Here is a 22,110-nt window from a genome sequence, read left to right as displayed (position 1 = left end):
CAAGCAGCGGCTCGGGAGCGTTTCCATCACCTCAACAGTTTTATGGACCTTTCCTGTAAGGCAGCAGGTCTTGGACGTTGGTGCAGTACCATTAGCATATGGCTCTGCAAAATATTTCATCCTTTTGTGACTCCCTTTTGATCAATTAAGTTTATGTAGCTCTTTCCAAGTAAGTTCACAGAGAGAATCCGTACACAGCCTTCTCTTTGTGGGACCAAGTTTATTTCGTTGCTGAAGTGCAGCAGCTGGTGTGATGCAGACTTAAATGTACGTTGGGAACAAAAAGAAAGAAAAAAAAAAAAGCAAATACTTTACAGCAATTTCTGTACAAGCTGGTTTTCATAAAGGCTGTGACACGTGAACAAATACAAAGAAATTCGAGCTTACGGTATTGCCAACTTTCTGTCTTTGACTGTGACCATGCTGTTCTCTGGTATCTGGAGCTGCAGCCTAGTTGTGCTCGTCCAGGTAGGGTTTGACCTTAAATTTGAACTGAAAGCTAAATTCATGCCATGCAATATGTCAGTACGTTCACTTAAGAAGAGGGGAGAAAAAAAGAGAGAAATACATTTGGCTGCTGTCTTGTCTTTAATTTAGTGCTGGGTTCTATAAAAATTCAGTAATGAAGTGACTATTGAATAAGACATAAAGAAGGGGAAGGATTTCAGTTTTTGAAGATAATGAAGCCATAGTTAATAAGCAGAATAGATTTGTAAATAATAAATTCTGCCACAGTTTGGAAAATAATACTGCGTTAATAGAAGAAATACTAGTAGTTGATGCCATACTTTGGTATGTTTGTGGGTCTTCCTTGGTATTTGGTGAATTTAAAACACGATGTAACAAAGGAGAATAACTCAAAATGAGTTGGTTGAGAACACCCTCAGGCATCAGCTCAAGGATAATAAATGCACTAGTGATTTAACAGTCTCGCTAACTGCTAATAAAATTAACAAATGAAGTTAGATAAGGAGGCTTACGTAGAGTGGAGATGTGTTCAGTCTTTAAAACAGCCAAAAATATACATGTGTATGTGGAAGAATATCGTATGACTTGGCAAGTTAATGCATCTATGGGGAAATAATCCAAAATATGATGATATAATATGAATAGTAAGCTGGGAAGGCAGTGTTGCATAGAGGGGCTGGCAGGTGTGGGCAAACAGCAGTTAAACTTGCTCTACAGTAATAGCAGTGACACTTGCAAAGGACTTACTGATGCTATACCAGGAAACGGCATGTCACAGGGACAGAGAAGTAACTGTCCCTACTTGCAGGCCTTTTGGACTGCCCTGAGGCTGTTAAAATAAATCATGGCTGCTTCCCTTCTTGAAATACAACAGCAAACAGAAAGGGTTCAGTAAAAAGCAGAAGACGGATTTCGGGCCTGGGTTATGAGAAAAGATAAAAATGTATGTGTGCTGCATATCTGTATCCAATTGATAATTAGGAGAAGAGCCCAGCTCTTCTACTCCCAGCTCTGTGGAGGGAGGCGACAAATTTTAAGGAAGATTTTGAAAGGGCAAACCTATTGCAGAACAGTGTGGAAAATAAGTGGAGAATAGAATCAGTTACTCTGAAATTTGGCCGTGTGTTTGACCAGGGGGATGGGTGCTGCGGCCTTCAGAGCAGCGCTGTGGTGGCAGAGGGGCAGTGTGTGGGGTGGCCTCCCCATCACAGGCCCATGGCTCGAGGTGCCTCCGGGCTGGCGCAGGCCGTGGCTTTCCTCGGCTTGTCACAAATTCCAGTGGGCTTTGTTTGTGCTTTGAAAACATATGTGCAAGTAACAAGGATTTGTTACTACTAGTTGATAGTTTACGAGTGATAAGCTTGCAGTAATCCAGAAAGGATATGTTCTTTATAAGAAGACACTCAGTGCTTTGGGGTTTGGTTTTTTTTTTTGAGTTGTCTTTTTAAGTGACAGAAGGTTTGTTTATATTTTTTGGTGACCAGCACAGTTTAGTTTTCTATTTATTTTTTTCTCAAATACATTGTTTTGCATCGATATTTAGATGCTCCTGATTTGCTGATGATCCTTATTATATATAATGTCACATGTACCTTTGGAGATTGTAGGTCTACTCTGACAAAAAAAGAGAAAAAAAAGGACAAAAGCTGGTAAGTGTTTATACAGACTTTTAAGTGTTAATGTTGTCTGACCAGGCTTCAAACTTTTTGAAGAGTATTTTAGAAGGAGCTATTAAAAATGTGATAAATTGCAATGGGGCACCACTAAAGCAGTGATGATCCATGGAGGAATGACACTAAAACAAGCTTGAGGTTATCAACCTTTCACTTTTGAAACTTACATTACAAATACTTCAACCCATTGTCTAGGAACCTTTCCTTTATTTGTTTTGTTAACTGTTTCCTGATAGCAAAGCATGATGATAATTTATTTTCAGTCATGCACATTATAGATGTTCTCTTTTCCTGACATAAATAACATGCTTTGTGCTACTTTGCACATACATTTTTGGCCTTTGCTGCTGTGGATCCCAGCTCTTCTTTCACAACAGAAAGGACAGGATATGTGGGGCTGAGGGTGGGTACAAAAAACAGTTTGTCTGTCCTTGAAATGTTTGCATTTCGAGAATATGTGGCAGTTTTGGGACATAATAGGACAGTTTTTCTAACGTATTAGGAATTTTGATTGGAAATATATATGTATATGAATATTAATAACATATTTGATAAACCATGTTCTATAGCTAGTCCTATATTTTAATAACATTTTATTTGTATGCTTTTCACAGTTGTGCAAAACTAATTAGTATTTTAAGGATGAAAATAGCGTGAAGACTCTTCTAGTTCATTTTTCAATGGCGTCCATGAATTTTGTTTAAAGCAAGTGGTTTGAAGTAGATACAGACAACAGAAGGCCATCCCAATATCATATTTTGCTTCATATACTTTCTCAGGCAAGAAAAGGCATGTAGGATGTTTGGTTGCTCCCCACGTAAGGAGGATGCAGCATCCATCCTGTCATTTGATCCTGTTTCATCAAGTCCAGTAATTGATGTTTTGCTAAGATGGGTATTCCAGAACGGCAGGCAGTCAGGCAGTGCTTCCGAGGGGAACCATTTTGATAGTTTTATCTGTTAGTCAACCTCCCCGTGAGAAGGTTGTGATTAGTTTGAATTTTACCGGCTTTGAGTGCCGCTTCTATTCCCCTCCCTTGTATTTGATGGAGAAGCTCTTGAGCACTCAACACGTCCTTCCTGTGACAGCTCTTACATGCTGTGTAATCAAGTCACAGTCCAAACTCTTTGGATAAGATATTATGCTTGCTAAGTCTTTCACTACACAAGGGATTTTTATTGCTCAGACCACTCTTGGTACTCTCCTCTGTACCCTGCCTGTTTTTTGGCCCTTAAAAAGCAAGCGGACAAAACATCCAAACCAAATAAAATCCCAGTGTAGGTGCTAGAGTTGAATATTGGCTTCCAGTATGGGCTTTCCTACACATGGCAGGTAGCTATCTTGTCTATAAAGGTACTCAGTTTTCCCCCAGTTACACATGCAATGATTGCATTAAGGCCACTTTCACAGTTGCCGTTCATTTACTTACCTTTAACAGTCTGCTCAGTCATTTTGAGTCATCAGATTCCAGGGTAGGCTCCCTGGTACTGCAGCTGGGGTCTGTGTTCCTTGTTCTTAGGCCTTGTATTTGGATGCTTAAGTTGGTTTGGATGAGCCAGGTCCCAGCAGACGTACAGATTAAGCTGTGTGACTTTTCACTAAACAATGATGATAAAAGCTTTTAGTAACACACACTGGTCCTTTTACAGTGTGCAGTATTGGGAGATAACCAAGCCAGCTCTTATTTGGCTGCCAGACAGAGTCTGGTCGTAGCAACACAGAATTCATTTAGACTAACTCACTTTATTTCTGAGCCTTGAGCTAGGCTAATGAATTCAAAGTGTGCTGTGCTGTGTGGTGCAGCAGCCCCTGGCATGATGTAGGTGTCCGCAGTGAAACACAACACCAGTCTCTGTAGATCTCAGTTCTTATTTTTTGATTTCTGATTGTAGGTCAGAGGTTTAAAATTGTTATAGTTCAGCTGGTGATCCAAGATGTCTTAATTACACATTAGTTCCGTTCTGAAAATCAAGAGTCACCTAAATCAAAGACTTGGGATTGAAAGACTGTACAAAAGTGTCAGTGATACTGGCCATATTCGGTGTTACGCTGATGTACAACAATATGGCACTCTTCCTGAGACTCCAAATGTAAATGAGTTTGCATAGAAATGTGAGGAATGAGCCTTCTCAATTAGGTCCGTGGTTTCAGAAGATGCCAGAGAAGACCTGGTGTGCATTTTAGACTTCGTGTTGAAGGCCAATTAAAGCCATGTTTTCATAACAAATTTTTCATCAGAACACAAAGCCAGAGGAGATCACTTGGCCTGTGAGTCACAGATCACCATGCGATAGAAACAGAGTCCAGAGCAGCCTGTAGGTTACTGACATTACTGAATGTGGCACCAACCTTGCAGCACAGCACTAAAAAGGGGCAGTAGTGCTCCCAAATGAGGGAACACCCGAGGGCAGCAGAGGGTTTTCATGCTCCAGAGGGACCCAGGGAGGCGTGGAAGGGCTTTCTTCTCACTTTGCAGCAAAATGTCTTGCAAAATGAGTAAAATGTGAATGTGCTAGTGAGTTAACAGCTCTATCCAACAAACATGTTCTAATGAGAAGGGTCAGCACCAATTTTTCAAACTGAAATCCTTTTTCTTTTTTCTCCTTTCCCTTGTTGTTTTTTCCCGTCATTTATATCGGATCAATTTTTCGATATTTTTCATTATCTTTGATTTTCAGGCACACCAAAACTGCTGCTCAGATGAAATATGGTGGCATTTGATGTGGCTTGGGAAAGTGCAGTGGTCAGTGCCAGCTGGCTGGCTGTTTGTTGCTTATTCTGCAGGCAAACAACGGGTATGTGGCCTAATTTCAGTATGCAAACCCACGCTCAGCTGGAAAAGCAGCTGCTACCATGTCTTCTTGCAGCTTGCACACAGGTAGGAACGTAGTTGTACCAGTGAATCAGCTCTTCCCTCCATCCTGCAAAGGCTGCTGTGACTTGGAGGCCACAGGGCATTGTCAGTGGAAATTCTGCTTGTGCCATCTCTTCTCTGTGCCACATCTCCAGAGCTGTAATCTTTCATTGTCACCCTTTCTGATGGTATCTTGAACATAAAGGCTTGCCCATGATAACTTTCCGAGTTAATTCCTGAAAATCTCCTGTAGTAGATTAAATGACCTTGTGTTATATTCTTGTCTCATCCCTCCAAATACACATTTTGTTTTCTAGTGTGATATTCCAATTTCACAGCTGCTAAATAGGTTGATAAAAATATGGAAACAAAGCAGTATAGCTAGAGAGGGGTGTAATTATTCCACTTTTGTTCAAGTGTTTTCAGTGGAATCACAATCTTCTTTTTGTTTTTAAATTAGAATAAAAACAGCTGTTTTCTGCTAAGTGTAAGAGCGTGTCATTGCTTCTAATATGGTAATTTTGAGGAAATGCTTAACTGCGCTTTGTTAAAAAACTATGTAGCAATAGGAGGGTCATCGTTTTGACTAATTGAAAAAGCCTCTGCAAAGTACAAAGCCTTATAGAAACTGTAATTACAAGAGTCTTTACCCATGTACTGCAGCATGCGGAAACTGCTTGTAAGACAGTCATCCTTTAGGTTTGAGATTACATTAAATCCTGGAGACTGTAATTATATGCATGGTGCTGGCAGGAGCCCACGCTGGGTTGATTGTGCTCATTGGACAGGGTCGTTATTTGTTGTTCCTCTCGGTGAGATCTGTAAGCATCCTGGAAAGGGCAGTGCAGCTTGTGACACCTATTCCTTTCCCTAATTCTTTTGCTCGGAGGGCGCCCAGATCATTCTTGGTGGTGGTTTATTTCATTACATTTTGCAAAATTATGGGTTCTTCACTAATTATTAGTTCAGAAGGTACAAGGACAAATTTTTTGTAATACTTCCAGAGAAAGCACTCTTTTCCATCATCATAAAACAAATCAAAGAAAGAGTATATTGATGTGTGTACATACTAGAAAGGGAGCTGTATCTGAAATGGCTCACAAGCTATGGGTTATTGAAAAGACTTCTTTCTGAATTAAATCTCAACTAGTTTGTGGGTATGCTGGAAATTACCTTTGAGAGACTGCGACGTACTTGTGCTATTAAAAGTTTCTCATTTTTCTAGTACACGCAGTATCTTCATATTTTATGATTCTCTAAAGTCCCTAATTATTTTTAAACAAAGATTTTCAGCTAGGAGAGCCCGAGAAAAGCTGAACAGCCTATTTTGCCTGCAGCAGAAAGGAAGCTAGGAATGAAAAGTCAGATCTGTGCTACCTATCTCAAAGGTCTTTTGAGGACAATGTCTCCATTCCAAGACATCTCTCAACCTTGTTGTATCAACGTAGCTTCACTGAGAAGGACAGCTTTAATTTTTGCCAGAGATTCACATGGACTGTTAAAATAAAGCATTTTTGTGAAGCTCTGGCATGGAATTACTGTGAAGGATAACGTAGGGAATGCTGTTCCTTATGCTACGCTAGAGGGTAGTGTGTACTGGAGAGTTATTTTCATATAGAAAACATACATGTTCTGTTTCCTTTATACTACATTATGCATTTTATAAAACATCATTAAATCAGACTTTTCTTAAGAAATCAATTAAATCACTATTATTTAACTGCATAATAAAACACTTCAGTAAAAAGCCATCCCAGAATGTGGCAATACTCGCTGATTTTACCATCAGATGTTTAATACCTGCTGATCCAAAAAGGTTAACATTGCCTGGAGCAGATGAACTAAGACTTTTCTATCCAGAACCCCCGAATTACTATTATTATTTATGAATCTGTTCACGGGCAACCGAACTACCATATTTATACAGTGCTAGAGCAATGGTGTTTTGGTGTTAACTCAGATCTTTCATAGATTTTTTTTTTGCATCATTTATCACTTTCAGCATACTTATCTCAATGCTTTCCAACATACAGCACCTTTTGCATGAAAGGTTCTCCAGCAACGATCCTCTGAAGCCCGCACACCTTTCACTACTTTTAATGACCTGTAAGACTTTCTGCTGCAGTGTCCGTGGGAAATTGACCGATGGTGTTGCAAAGGTGGTTAATACAGCTAGAAAATAACTGCTGTCGTTGATTTAATAAAAATGAAAATTTGAAATACCCTCCAAATTATGTGAAGCTGACAAGTTGTCTGTGCTGATAATCTGAGCGTTGGCGAACCACTGGATGCTTTATTGTTCTTTCATTTTTATTCCCTCACTCTGTGGCAAAGAGGAGCCTTTGTAATAAAACAGCATCCATTGCAAAATGCTTGATTGACTGAGTCTGCTGCTGCATGGGAATACATCTCTCATCTTTGGGATGAAAAATGTTCAAATTTTGTTTTGCTAAGACTGAGATTCTTTGTTTCATTGCTAGTTCATGATTGATATAAGGATGTATAAAATACACTAGTGGAAACGCTTGAGTTTTCAAAACAGAATCATCCGTCTGGTCATTTGTTATTTTCAGAACTAAATTAATTCTCTTTTTGCATAAAAATCTGACTTTTAATTTGAATAACGTGATAGATGCCAGTGGAATCTTTTAAAATGACGGAACAAGATATTTCATTGTACAAAACCTTCATGAATTCACAGTTCAAAATATTTCATTTCAATTTCCTTATCCAGATGGATCTGCTAGATATCATTGTTCCTTCCTGACACATAAAACATTTGATATCTCTACGCCTTTGTGGTTGTCCTAGTGTTCTACTGAGGCTGTAGTTTGAGTACATCCTTGTCTTCACTGAACCCCCTGCATTGGCTTTGTTAAAGGAGTAGGTTTTCAGTGTATGTGGCTTTGACCACATGTGGTACTCCATCAGCGTTGTGCATTTCCTTCAGAGGGGTGACATACAAGCTTAACCCGTGAAGAAAAATATGAGCATGCAACACCCCAAAACAATTATGGCAGCTCACGGGGACAAATTCCCTGTAAAGTAAAAGGACAGGGAGGGATGCAACTGGTATACCTTACCCAGAAGATGTTGTTAAATAGAACACAGATATTATAGTGCCTGCCTTATCATACAGAAATAAGCTGCTTTCATCTATTGACCTTCTGCTGAGTACTTGGGAATATAAATTCAGTTGAGAAAACATTTGTGTATAATATATATCTAAGAGTTTATAAATAACCTTACAGTCTGCTAAAGAAAAGAATGAGTGCAGCAATAAAAGTGATAAAAATTCATGCTGCTGTCCAACTGGAGTGAAGAGAAAAAAGAGGTTTTTGCAGGTAAGCCCTGAGAAAAATAGTAGCAAAATTTGTAGCTCTTTAATAAATAAGGAAGAAATATAATTAGTAAAGTCTTCATTTAACCCCTGCTGTATAGAATGTAAATTTTCACTATGTCCAAAGGTTTTTGATCTCCTTATGTTACCTTACCTACTCTTCACCCCCCAATGTTTTTTTTTTACTTCCTTCCTTGTTTTTCCACCTCCAGACCAGAGTCCATCTGCAGAACTGAATGCAGATATCTCAGAAAATGCTGGCTGTTGTTTGAAAAGTTCAACAAAATCCTTGATGTGTTAAAAAAAATATGTACAATTAAGAATACCTGAGGTGTACTTAAAGTAATTTCAGAATCAGGGCTTTGGGAAAGAACGCTTCTGGCAATCCTGATGATTCAATCCTGCAAGAAGGTGGTAAAGCCATGTGCATCATGAGTAAATATTTTTTTTCCCAATAACTCTATTGCTTTTCTTGAACTAACAAAAATAGGACAAAAACTGCAGCAAATACAAAATATCATTACAGTCAGTGTTCTACTTGCAGTACAAAATCTTTGTCTTACGAAATCTTGAGAAACTCACATCTGCACATGACCTCTTTTGGTAAGGACAGAAAAATTGTCTAAAGAAGCATAAGCAAAGATAATCATATTGACTTGGTTGCAAATGGCTATTGCAGTGCTTCAGAGGCCATTTAACATGCATCAGTAATCTAGAAGTAGTAGTAAATGGTATAATAAGCTTTTTGGATCAAGGACCACATCTTTTCTCTGTTAGTAAAGCCTTACCTGACCAGATCTGCAGCTTTTTTTTTTTTTTCCCCCATATGCGTCACAATTTCTGTGTTGTTTTTACAATTTAATACAATTTTACATGATGGGATTGGGGCTCAGCACGTCTTTACATGAAGGCTTGATTTTTCTCCTCTGTCACAACCTCCTAGCTCCATGAATGTGCCTGGTTTTGCCTCCTCTGAGGCAAAAGGGGGCTGAACCAGTGTAGGTCGTGGCACCAAGTCACAAATGCAGGCAGTGAGCAATTTCCTTCTCAAGGCTAGATACAACCTCTTGCCGCTCTCTGCACAGCAGGAGTCCTCGAGGATGTCAAAATCAAGCTCTGAAGGAAAAAAAGACAAAAGCGGATGTTCAAGCCGAGAGCTGCTCACCACAACGCCTTCTTCCAAAGGGCAGGAGGAGCACCCCAGGCTCCCCGGGCTCCAGGTGACTGCACAGTTACTCCATAGAGGTGGGGGTGGAGATTTGCCTGCCTGGTGTAGGCAGCGCCGATGCCACACTTCACACAGCCTTCCTTGGCTGTGCTGACTAGGAAAAGTCAAAGAACAAATATTAGGGCAGCTCAAGTATCTTGTGGTGTCTTCTGGTTACTCTAGAGCTAAAGGGAATCATTTAAATGGGTTGATCTGTGCATGACATTTATGGGATCAAGGACAGGCATCTGGCAGATGAAAAGAGAGTGACAGAGAATCTGGTCCACAGAAAGGGAGCAACAAATTCGGAGCAGTTTCTGAACGAGCAGTGAGAGGGGCAGCGTGTCAAGGTCATAGCCTCGTTCTATCAGTTTTAGCACAGGAAAAGAAGAAAGGAAACTGGGTGATACTGGTATTATTCATTTCAAATCCTATTACCGGAGCAGGAGGTGACAAGAAGGGACGGTGGCAAAATTTATCTCCAAAAAATGTATTGGTAGTGTTGGTAGACAGTGAGCTCTTTCATTGGCTTCATCTATACAGGGAGGACAAGAATAGACAGCTCTTCTCCCCCTTCCTATGGGGTAGTCCAAGGTCTCCTATGTTCTTCCTGGACCTCAGACTTGTACTGGTGTGATCCTCCACCTTCTGCCCTGGTTCATCCCTTCCCCCAGGGGCTGGGGTTACGGAGCCAGAGCGATCAGCCCCCGGCTGCAGGTGCGCCTGTAAAACAGCTGTGGAAGCTGTTTGCCACAGTGGGCACCACCAGAAGCAATAACGAGGTTGGAGAACAGATAACTTGATTACCTCTATCTGGTTTTAATGACAATGAAATAAAGTCAATTTTCACTGGGCCTGTCTGGGCAATTGCAGTTGCGCTGATTGAGTGTTTCACCTTTGCCTTTGAAATACGGCGGCTGCTGTAACCAATAAAACAAAACTAAGGAAAACAATTACTGTACTAGTTCGTTGGAGAATGTTAAGAGCAGAGCTGCTGATGCAGCACAGCCCAGGCGGGGAGAAAGAAGCTGCTCCACGTACAAGGCAGTCCCCAGCTTCTCCTGGCTCTCAGCAGCTGTCTGTAGAAAATGTGCACCCTAACGCTGGGTGATAATATTAAACAGGGTGGTGGATAAAGGATGTCAGAAGATAAGCTAACCACTTTTGGAATGGAGGCAAGTGAATGGGACAGAGAATATATGAACACAGTGTTAAGTGTATCGCCCACGTGAAGCAGAAGTCTTGGCAAAGAAATAATTGTCTGTTGTTTTAAAGGAGATTATCTGATACGGCACATGGGTTTTGTGCATAAATCTGACTCGATGAACTTTATACAGCTTGGTTTTGTTTGTTTGCTTGGTTTTAGAATCGATGAATTTTGTCTGGGAGGAAATTTTTGGCTCCATAAGGTTGGGATGGAGCTCTCGCTTAAGCAGTGCGTTCCACTTCATTATTTCCTGAATGAACTGTTAAAGGCGGGTTAATTTGCTGTCTGGATAGACGTCAGAGTGTAAAACTCCTGGTGGGCTGAAGAAATCCTTCAACACGTTACAAATGGTGCAATGTTTGGCGCAATTAATTATGAAGTAAATTTTAAGATGCAGTAAAAGCCGGTGTCTTCTTTAGCAAGCAGGGAAGACCTGATTCACGGTGTGCTTTCCGTCTAGCATCATTTTATTTATTTCGGTGTGATCAAATGCTTGGCGGTCCTGCCCCCACACACCAATCTATCACTTTCCCTCTGCTTTCTCCCTCCCCCTGTGGTCTTCGCTTCAACTGCTCTAATATACTTGTCTATGATTGTCAAAAAGCTTTTCTGCTGATAAAATCAGGATTTTTCTTTTCCTATCCCCTACATATCTGTGAGATTAAATCTTCATTGTGCTTTGATTAGAACGTTTCCATGTTAAATAGGCTCCTTCTCCCCCAGAACTAGGATTTCTAGGGCTTGCGCCCTATTTATTCCGAGACGACTGTGAGGGAAATGAAAGATAGGAGGAAACAGGGAAAAATCGCCACCTCTGCTGAAACGTGGGGCCCTTCCTGTGGCACAGAAACCATGGCTCTGTCCGTGCCAGGGGGACGGGAGGGACTGCACAAGGGCCCCCGCCGTTTAGTGCGGCGGGATGCTTTGTGGCTTTTAAAGAAATCCTGCTTTGTGAGCCCCCGAGCTCGCCACGCAGGTGGTGGCAGCGGTCGCAGCGAGTGGCACAGCCGCGCCGGCTGACACGGAGCTGATCTCTGCATCAGCCAGGAGGAATTAAGCTTTGTCACTCCCCGCTGGGGCTACCTTTCTCCTGGCATGTGCGCAAGGAATTCGTATGCTGCTGCTGCTGCTGCATTCGGCAGAGCAGAGCCCCGCGTGCGCCTTGCCAGGGAAGGCAGCGAGCAAGAATGATAGCTGTCTCCTTCAAATGCCGCTGTCAAATTCTGAGGAGACTTGCGAAAGGTAACGTGTTTTCCTTGTTATTCATTTGGCATCTCTGGAGCAGCCTTCCCAAAGCACGACCCGATGTTTTTACTTTTAAATATGACCAGCCTTACAATTTACTGTCAGATAACAAAGAACTCGGGATACGGAGAGGGTTAGGGGCTCTTGCAGCTAAAATCCTTACACGTCCCATGCTGTGCTCCTGTTAGCCGAATACGTTCATGTTTTCTCTCCTTTTTTTCTCATTTTCTTTTAATTACTAAAGAAGGATTTTTCTTTTTCCTAAGTAAAGTGCTAAAGTTATGGGATATAATTGTTCTGTATTTCTGCAGACCTCTCAGAGGAGTCTCTAATGGGTTAGTGCATGCTCCGTCTTACTACAAACAACTGGCAGTGATTTTCAGGACCTATATACAGGATGATTTTCTGTTATTGAGTGTCTTTCACAAGCTATGTCTATGCATGCTTTAGATCCCAGAGCCAAAAATGTTGTAGGAGATGAGGTACAGGTAATAGCGTGTGGGTTTTTTTTTTTCAGGGCTGCACCAGCAGGTCACACTTGTGAAGTTAATCTGCCTGGTAGAGTAGTGTGTTTTCTGTTACTGTAAATCTTTGTAGTCTCCAGTTTTAGCACTCACAACTTTAAAATACTCCCTGAATCTTCCTGGGAGTCCTGGATGATTATTAAAGCAGCTGTGTGAAAACCTGTCTGGATAAGACACCTTCACTCTTCAGAAATGAAAGTATTTTAGGTTTTAAAATAAGTTAGATTTTTTTTTAATCTAATTTTTTTTTAATTTATTTTTTCCCTTCTCTATGTAAAAAGGTTTTATCTGGGGGTTTGGGCTTTGTATGTGTGTGTATGTAAACTTCCAACATTATAGTAGCATTATGTGTGTGCAAATCAGAAGCTTCTGGTTTTTAGCTTAGGTGCTGTGAAACAGTTAATGGGCATTCCTGTGCAGCTGTAAACACATCCATATGTAAAGGAAACTGTATCAGCCTAGCTTGAAAAATCAGAAATCCGTGAGTATTAATCAGTATAGCTCAAAATCAATTAGTATTTTATTTTGCAGAAGCATGAAAGGGTAGGATGCTAATACAATGAGGTCAGTCATGGGAAAAGAGAAAAATATTGTAATCAAACTTGTATAATGCATTTTCCTGTTCTTTAGATTGCTGTATAGGGACACATTGAAAACATACGAAATCAAATATTTATTAAGCATCCCTTCCTGTGTAGATTTGCTTCTTTTTCAAATCTGTGCTGGGTAATGTCTCGTTTTCCTCATACGTTAAGAATGTTTCTATTTTGGTAGCTTTATTACACATTTATCAGGCTGGAAGTAAGCATTTTTTCTTTTCCTGGTTTGTGTAGCGGAACCTTCTTGTGTTGTGATGTCTTCATAAGACAGATTTGGACACTAATTTACTCTCTTGCTGATGAGAGTTGTTGCTCCACTTCGATACGGTTTCCCCTAGAATAATCAATATTCTTATATATCATAGCCATCTTAATTCTTTCACGCTTCCATCATCCAGCAGAACTCAGGCTGGTGGTTTTTCCCTTTGAAATGATCTTAAGTTCCTTTGAGACTCCTCACTCCTGCTTCTCCCAGTAGGAACAGGCATGATGCTATTGATTTTTTTTATTTTGCATTAGAGAAGTTTGTCTTATGCTTGTCTTCCTATTAACTGCCCATAAAACCCCCAAACAACCTAGAGATGTGTGTATATTCTTCTGTAAGCTTCATTCATGCCAGATTTGGGTTGCTGTCCTATTTGGCAGCCTCCTGAGTGTTCACCATTTTGAGTGAAACCTTTGTTCTTTTGGGGAACTCCTGGGTGTTCCTGGGCCATGGCTTTTGCATCTTGGGCACCAGCTACAGACTGCTCAGTGTCATCGGGATATTGGAGGTCAGTGGCGGACTTTCACATTGTTAGCGTGGAGAAAATTCTCTTGCCTGTAGCCTGTGCCAGACGGGAGAGCCCCTTCCCTCTTAGTTCTCGGGTTTGCTCCATGCTTTATTGCTTTCCCTCAGTATTTTCCCCCAGCCTGCCTCTGTTAATGTCTTTTCTTGTACACTAATCCTCTACCTTAGTGCAGCTGCCCCAAATCAATTCTTTACTATCTTTCAGGACCTGCCACAGTGAAAAGAAATAGGAAAGAAATAAGTAAGACACTTGATTAGTGCCTTGTGTTTTTAATAAATGTTATACATGCAATTAATTGTACGTCACAAAGCGGAAATCTTTGCTTTCATTTATTGTGCATGCCATTTTTCATGCCTGTCTTGACAAAGTAAGCTTGCAACTTCATTTCTTGTTCTTTCAGATAAGGATGTAAACTGAAATGTCTCATCTGGGCAGCTGGAGGTTCTCCAAAAGCAACTCTTCCCAGCAGGGAGACATTCAGGCAATATTGTGTTTTACAACAATTACGCTCCCCTCTTCCTGTGCTTCATCTTAACCTTTCAAAGCAAAAGGCAGAGTGGTGTCTCCTTGGATTGCTCCACATGCTCAATTTCTCATTTAAAAAATCTCAGAAAATAGAGTCTCCAAGTTTGCTGGGTGAATTTCAATGCAGAAATACCCTGTCTCTGTCTCCTTTTCCCTCAGCAGAGCTCCTGTTTCAGCACCTGTCCCAGCGCCGCCCTTAGGAAGCACCCCTCCCCTTCTCTCCATTTCCCCACTGCATGCAACCCCTTCCGTTTAAAGTCAGCCAGTCTGCAGGCATACCAAAATCAAAACCAAATTTTTTTCCTCACTGTTTGCCATTGAATAAATTACGCTGTTTTCCTTCCTGCCACCACTGGCCTGTGCATCCCTTTGGTGCTGTGCTGCCCCTTTGGGTACAAGGGCCGCTGTATCTGCTGAGGTGCTTGTGCATAAAGTCTTTTTCCATATTGCCATTGCATCAACTCCCATGCTTAGGGAAAAATATGTAGCAAAAGTACACAATAATTCTTCATACAGGAAACTTGAAACACTGTGAGATTAGTTCCCTTGATGTGTGTTACTCTTCTCAGTCTCTCAGTTTTGTGAGTCTTAATTTTGGAGCTCAATACACTTTCGGTAATGAAATACCATGTTACCAAGCTTAGGTGAAGCTCCTGAAGCTCCATACTTGTATCTATTAATAAGCAACCGTGGACGAGAAGTATTACGTTTTTTTGATGATGCAATTTTCAAGAGGGATGCTGTGCAAGGTGGTTGTCTCATCCTGTATGAGACGTGATTGAATTCAGATCTAGCCTGTCTGGTTAAGAACCAAAAAAAACATTTCTGTTTTCTACTCGGTGTGTTTCAGTTACAAGTGTTTTTTATAGCTAAAATGTTTATGGTGAATGATAAACCTGTTTTCCTTCATGTGTAAACCTCTGTTTTTACCTTTGAGATGAGCTATTGCTGGTTTGGTCTCTTTTTAGTTGTGATTATTGGTATGTGTTTGGAGATTATATTTGTATATATATTTAAGCAATAAATATTGAGGTAAAAGTGGTTAAGCAGTTCTGAAGAGAAAAGGTATCTTCTCTACCATACAAGCTACCAAGGTTTGCACTGAGAAGAGGTGTTTTTTTTTTAATTTTTATATGTTCTTTAAATTTTTTATCACTTTCCCCTCCCAAAACAGCAAGGTAAGCCAAAAACTGTACTAAAAATCTGAGGTAGTAGCAGTTTTTATAGACCCCCCTACGAGAAGTATCAGGCTGAGAGAGAATGGTAGCTTATATTTGGGCCAGTGAAATATAATTCTTCCCTAGATCTGTTTCTGTAGTACCTTGGGCGCTGAGAAGCGTGCTGTGCGTACCAAAGAGTCTGTGGTGATCACTTGCATTTAATATAAGTGGGAAATCGAAATTGTACAATTTATAGTAATTATGTTAAGCATAGCAGTGTAGTACAATGGTGAAAAGTTGCTGAAATATGTAAGCCAGTCAGACTCACAGCTAAATTAGCCACTTTATAGTTTAAAAATTGCATTTCAAGCAGTGCATTACAAAGCCTTGGCTGTCATTATTTATGTGTGGACAAGTTTGTTTTTCCCTTTATTAGCCCCAAGAACAGGTCATTTAGGAAACCGTGTTACTTAGTCTATCTACTGAAAAATGTCTCCTGTTAGAGGCAGGAATGCATTTTTAAGCGTACTCGGATCACTGAAGTTATTCTGGATATTATTATAATGGAAACAGAATGAGAGCTCTCTGATAAAGCCGTCAGCTGCTGTTACACAGTGTGCGGTGTGAGGAGCTGAGTGGTCTGCCTTTCACCCATCAGAGCTTTATAGTGTATCTTCAAGATAATTTATCACCTACTGCACATTCAGATCACTTCTGCAGATATAGATTTTTATGCTCCCAATATGTTTCCAATACAGTGAGACAAAGCAAAGCTAAAAGGCAGGATGGTGCGTTCCAACTTCCAAGATGATCAGTTATCTAAAGATTGGCTGGAGGCCTAAAGCATCAAAGGATGAACTCTAAAGGTAGCAAACTGGATTTAAGTCGTAATTTGCTTTGTGCACAAGCAAGTACAAGGAGAACAAACACAGAAACACTTTAACAGCATAAAATGAAAATGATGTTAAGGACTTGAGACTAATGTGGTACCTTTTTACAAACTTTCCATTGTTCCAAAGAATCAGGATACCTTAGTCATGACAGCAAATTACTAGCCTGTATGTTATTTTTAATAGCGATCTGAACTATCTGGTCACTTGTTGTCAAAAAGTGGCTTATAAAAATGCTAGTTTATAGTAATAGAAATAAGTCAACATCTTGCATTGACTGTAAAAATCAAAAGTAGCAATATCTGTAAGGACTTCTGAGCATAGGTTAGTTCTCTGTTTTTCTAACATTAATTCTGAATATTCAGAAATCTCTTAAACATGCTGACAAATTCGATAAATTGGCAGCAAGTGTGGATTTGGTAGCTTTGTGCATTCGACTGGGGTTTTGGCAATGTGCTTTGAGGTTTTTCATGTTCAACACGTGTTTATCCAAGTTGTCCCCTTTCAGATTTTCTTCCACTGTATTTCTAAAAGTACCTTCTGTATTTCTTCTGACTTAGTAAAAAAACATGTTGAAAGAATAAAGACTGGAAGCAAAACTTGGAAATTTTCTTCTCTATTCACATGTGGGAAGTTCAGGGCCAACTCCAGCAGCCCATCCTCAGCGATGGCCATCATCGGCACGTGCTTTGTGAGAAGATACCGGGGTCCCTAGGGGACACCCATAGACAAGTCTGTCAATAAGGGAAGTTTCACGGTTGATGTCTTGGAATTTTGGTACTTTGGAACTTGGAATTTTTCTTCTGAAAGACTGGTTGTTGGATTAAAAAAAAAAAAGTAGGCAAAGAGTGGCCCTGTGCCCTGCTGTATGTCCCCCTGCTGTCAGTGGCAGCCTAGTGTAAAAGCCAGGCCCCCTTGCTCCATTTTCTGCATCAGTGGAGCAATGGTTGCTGGAGCTGGTGGAGGCTATGACAGAGCAGAGCAGGCTGCGTGATCATTTCCCATCTAGATTTTTCATCTATCCGATCTTTTTATCCAATCTTTTTTTATTTGCACTAAAGAGTGCCTTTAGCCAGGATTGTTTTAAAGATGCTTTCAAAGGGCATTATGATCACTGACGGAAAGGGGAAGAGATTAATTTTCAAGATGTTCCTTCTGTAATTGCTGTTTAGGATTTTTAGCGCAGGATATGTGTAGAACAAAAGGAGATTTATTACATTTAATGAGTATTAGTTGTTTGCAATGTTGTCTTTTTGTTCAAAAGAATTCTTTGAACGTGTAAGAAGAAAGGAGGAAAAAAAGGTTTTATCTTCTTCAGCAAGCTGATGGCAGTTCACAAGTTCAAGCAATATTTCTTCACCGCTAATATATTCAAGAAATGCCAAACTGTTTATTAATTATTCAGGATGATCTGAAGTACAGCAGCATACTAACTAATCTGTGTGAAACTCTGACAGAAAAGACAAACAAAAATATTTCCCAAATCAAGTATGTACGGCTTACAGTAGCAGCACCACTGCAGGCTTGATGGTCTGGGGACGTGTGTGCCAGGAGCTGTGGGGAGAAATTCTCTCTCTTTTAGATATGCTGACATAATTGCATGTAGATGCCTAAAAGGTGTGAAAAGAAAACCCCAGGCAATTATATAAAGAGATGATAAGTGGCCATTAGCTATCTGATATCTATCAGATATATGGAGCTGATATCTGATATGACAGCTATGATATCTGTTGCACATATAAGAAGTAGAGATCATTTGAATGTTTTCCCCAGCATGTTTAGATTTGCAGGAACTGGGTCAGTTAACACAAATTCTTGCCTATTTTTGGTGAACTGACTTCTGACTGAAGGAGTTCAGCAAGTGTCCTTGATTTTGTGCCTTGTCCCTACCAAGATGAAGGGGATGGCAGAACTTCTCTCCTCACAAAAATATTCAGAGGAAAATGGAAAAAAAAAGATTACTATGTGGTAGTTTGTAGGCTCTCCAAATGCCAAAGATGAATTGAAGCTACTCAAAGAAGCAGTTTATTGATAAATGGATGCAGTTGTGATAGAATCAGGCAACCCCTTGGAGCTGTACGTAGCGGAACCCCGTGCTGGCTCTGGGTGGTATGGGCATTGCCGGAGGGTAGAAGTGCACTGCAAATGTTTCGTGAATTTATTTTCAGTGCTATTGCTGCTTCAAATAGTTCCAGCAGATATCAGGGAGCAGAGACTCAGAAACTCCCAAGCATCTCGTTTCTGTTAGGAGTCAAATACAGGTGAGTGTCCCAGCGTCACACACAAAGCCTGAGGTGGACTGGAGCAGAGCGCTAAGCAGGAGCCCATCCTAGGTACAGTGGGATAGGGGCTGAAAATGGTGCAAAAACATATACCCATCCTTGCATTCTCATGAGAGCATGGGGCTTTCCTCCCCAACCAAGCTAACTCTGCACTCGTCTGGTGTCTACAGGAGTCATTATTAATTTGAGTGAAGGTGAAGTCCAAGAAAACATGGAAAGGAGAAGGGTGGCATGGGGCGGGAGAAAAAGAAATGGTACTTGTTCCAGGCCTTTGCTTCGTGGTGGGGCCCTGTTGAGGATCAAACAGTAGGTATTAAAAACTGATCACTTTATGTAAATGTTTTTCCAACATAAATTCAAAGTCTCCAATTATTTGGTAGTATTCGTGTAGAAATTTTAGGAACGTAATGCAAGGTGAGACCTCAGGTGGAAGCAGGCTCTAATTCTTCATGTTCCTGTGCATGATAGGGAAGGATGTGCTTTAATGTGCTTTATGAATACTTAGGTTTGGGGTTTGATAAATCCAAGACTCCCTGGGAAATAGGGATAAGAGCATACCTGCATTTTTAGGCAGATTTCTGCATTTCTTTTAGTTTAATCTGTCTCCCAGCAGGACTCCAAGGAGTTGTGCCTGGTCTGCACTTTAGAACCTCCACTGCTGCGGCAATACTGATGTGCTTAGTAGGCACAGCGTATAAAAGAGTGAGGGTTTTTTTGGTTTGTTTTTTTTTTTTTTTAGTCAGTGTAGTTTACACCACCCCTCCAAACAGGTAAAGCACTGGTGGAGGTGAGGTTCTGCTGCCATGCACCCTGGGAGCTGCACCGACAGAAGACTGTCCAGAAATGTCAAGTTTATGCAAGCTGTGAGCAAAAACGAAATCTTTAATAACTTTGTCTCCTCAAGTGAAAATATGATTGTGAACATTAGAAGAAAGTACAAGTTTTATATTCAAATATGTCAGAACTATTAGGAATATAAATGGATGGGACCTTCTGCATCTTGTGTTACCACAGGCAGCATGTGATTCCCTCACTCATGCAAGTGTACGTAGTGCTGTTTTAAAGATGCTTGTCTTTTCTGTCCCCATTCTTCTTTTGGAGGGTTACTGTAGGATATCATTCCTCACATATTTAGGATCTTATTAAGACTCCAGCTTCAACATATCCTGAGCAAAGGAAACACACCCCTGGGCAAAGGCCAAAAGAAAGCTTCAGCCCAAGGGAAGGCTTTCAGAAAGTTGTAATTACAGAGAGAGGGGTGGTTACACGAGTCTCCATTGCCACCTCTATATCCCATCCCTTGAACTGCTCATCTGCAGTTTTTATTAATACTCTTGGGAATAGTGTCTTTAGTAGAAAAGGAAGCTTTCCTGCAAGTATGTTGTGGCAGAAAAGTTACTTAAGATGGGACTGATTAAAAAGATTAGGCATAATTGTGTGGGGAAAAATGTTCCTGGAAATGATGTGTCATTTACCAGGCCTTCTCTTTCTTAGCTTCTCTGTTGAACAGAGAAAGCTGTTTAGCAAAGAAATACCAGCTATTCAAGTGACTGAATTACCATAGCATATTGGTAAATGTCACCAATAAAATACAGTTTAAATCCCCAGTACTTCTCAAGGAAACATTTACACTTCTAATGAACTAGAATTTGATAGCCCTGAAACCTGGCAGAAACCATTTCTGAAATCTACATTTCTTTTTTGGACATCAAGCATGTGTTGTGACCTGTCAGAGAGCAGTGCAGCTTTGCACAGATATTGGGGGCACATTGTTCTCTATATCTTAAGCCAGACATTAGTAACAAAGATGAAACTTCCTACCACATCATGAGACTTAATTTGATATATTACTGTCTTCTCCCAAGCAGTCAAAAGGAGGGTAGCTTTTGAGTATTTTAAGTTTTCCACCAAGAGGGTGAATGTTTTTTTTTTCCTTTCAGTAATATGCTTGTGTACACATACATAAATTTCTGTAGACCAAAGATATTTTGATGTTGTTGCAGCACCTGTGGGTTGGGAGTCATGTTGTTAAACCTGTGCATAATTTATCACAGTTCTTGTTCCACTGAGCTAAATCCAGTTAGTAATTGAGAGAAAACATGACAAGCTGTGTGATATGTAGTATGAGTGTTTCTTTTTCACCGGACCAAAAAAAAGAAAAATAATAATCTTGGAAGTAACAAGAAATTGCATGCTTCAAAAAGAAACAAATTGAAATGTTGAAATTCATTGCTATTTTCTAAAAAAAAAAAAAAAAAAAAGAGAGAGAGAGAGAGAAAGAAGTAACTCCATGATAAGTTTTATTTTATCAGCTGTAAAGCATTGCAGAGAAGTATGGTTTTGGTGAGGGAGGAAGATGGAACTTGGTGAGGAGTTCCTTGGGATATTTAACAGTCCAGAAAACTATCTAGCTGCATCTTGTCTCCATCATCATTCTAGAGCGGTGTAACACAGTGATAAAATTGCCCAGCTGCCCCTTCTACGTGACATTATGGAGCTCCCAGGGCAGAAGGGAGCCCTTCCAAGTGCCAGCAGCAGCAAGTGGAACTTAGGTAACACTTCAGGAGACTTTGCAGAAGATCGCAGTTCCATCTTCTGCACTTGTGTTGTGGTCTATGTCAGGGCGGTTCACGTAAGGCCAGCAAACCACCATCAGCAGGAGATCCTGCAAATGCAAATCTGAGATTCACCTCTTAAGTGCATGTGCTTTGTAATATTGTGTAGCAGCTGCTGTGTGTTGGCTGACAGCTGCCTGGAGATGGTAACTGTAGCCTCAGGGAGTAAGGCTGACTTCTCTTCATTGCATCTCTGGCAGTAACACAGCGCGGAGATCTCCTTTGTCCAGTGTAACAGCAAATTGACAGCCTCTTTGCACTTAACCCCTACAAAAACATGGGTTATCTGACCTTATTCTTCATGGGATTCATACCCTCGCAATTTTACACAGACTGAGAGCTTGGACTGGTTGGGTTTGGATGTGATATATTCAGTAGTGGGCTTTGCTGCCATCTTCAAGCAAATGGATGCTTCTCAGTGTAGCCATAAGTCAAAAGAAACCTCTACTTTTGCAAATAAATTGGTAGACAGAAAGGTAGCAATAAGTTAATCCAGGCTATTTCTTTTTCATGGTTCCTCCCCAGTTTAGGAAACCAATGTCCAGACTTTCTGATTTCTGTCACAGGACATCAGGAGAGGATGGATCTTCTTGGTTCCAGCATTAGCAAGAAGGGCTATATAGCATTTGGTAGTGGTTTGCATGGTGTGGTTGTACACATCTTAGTCTGAGAACTCTGGGTCAGTGTGCAGAAGCAATGGTTCAATTTGTCAGTAGTTCAAGTGATGCCC

At 40.6% G+C, this 22,110-nt stretch overlaps 1 protein-coding gene across 25 annotated transcripts in view; it reads left to right on the top strand.

The window, feature by feature from the left end:
- The window catches only part of GRIP1 (glutamate receptor interacting protein 1), a 325,281-nt gene that overhangs the window by 157,971 nt on the left and 145,200 nt on the right, over positions 1-22,110 (top strand). For 2 of the 25 annotated variants that reach the window (XM_083819290.1, XM_083819278.1), the window contains exon 1: positions 10,728-11,991. The exons of 22 other annotated variants lie outside the window; for them this stretch is intronic. In XM_083819290.1, coding sequence (XP_083675416.1) covers positions 11,937-11,991 — 55 coding nt within the window. In that variant the 5' untranslated portion in view covers positions 10,728-11,936. Of the gene's footprint in view, positions 1-10,727; positions 11,992-22,110 lie in introns of those variants that run through there. One more of the 25 variants, XM_083819282.1, reaches the window with a different exon arrangement.

The sequence above is a fragment of the Anser anser genome (genome assembly GCF_964211835.1).
Source record: "Anser anser genome assembly, chromosome: 1".
Classification (NCBI taxonomy): domain Eukaryota; kingdom Metazoa; phylum Chordata; class Aves; order Anseriformes; family Anatidae; genus Anser; species Anser anser.
This window is presented reverse-complemented; position numbering and strand designations above follow the sequence as displayed.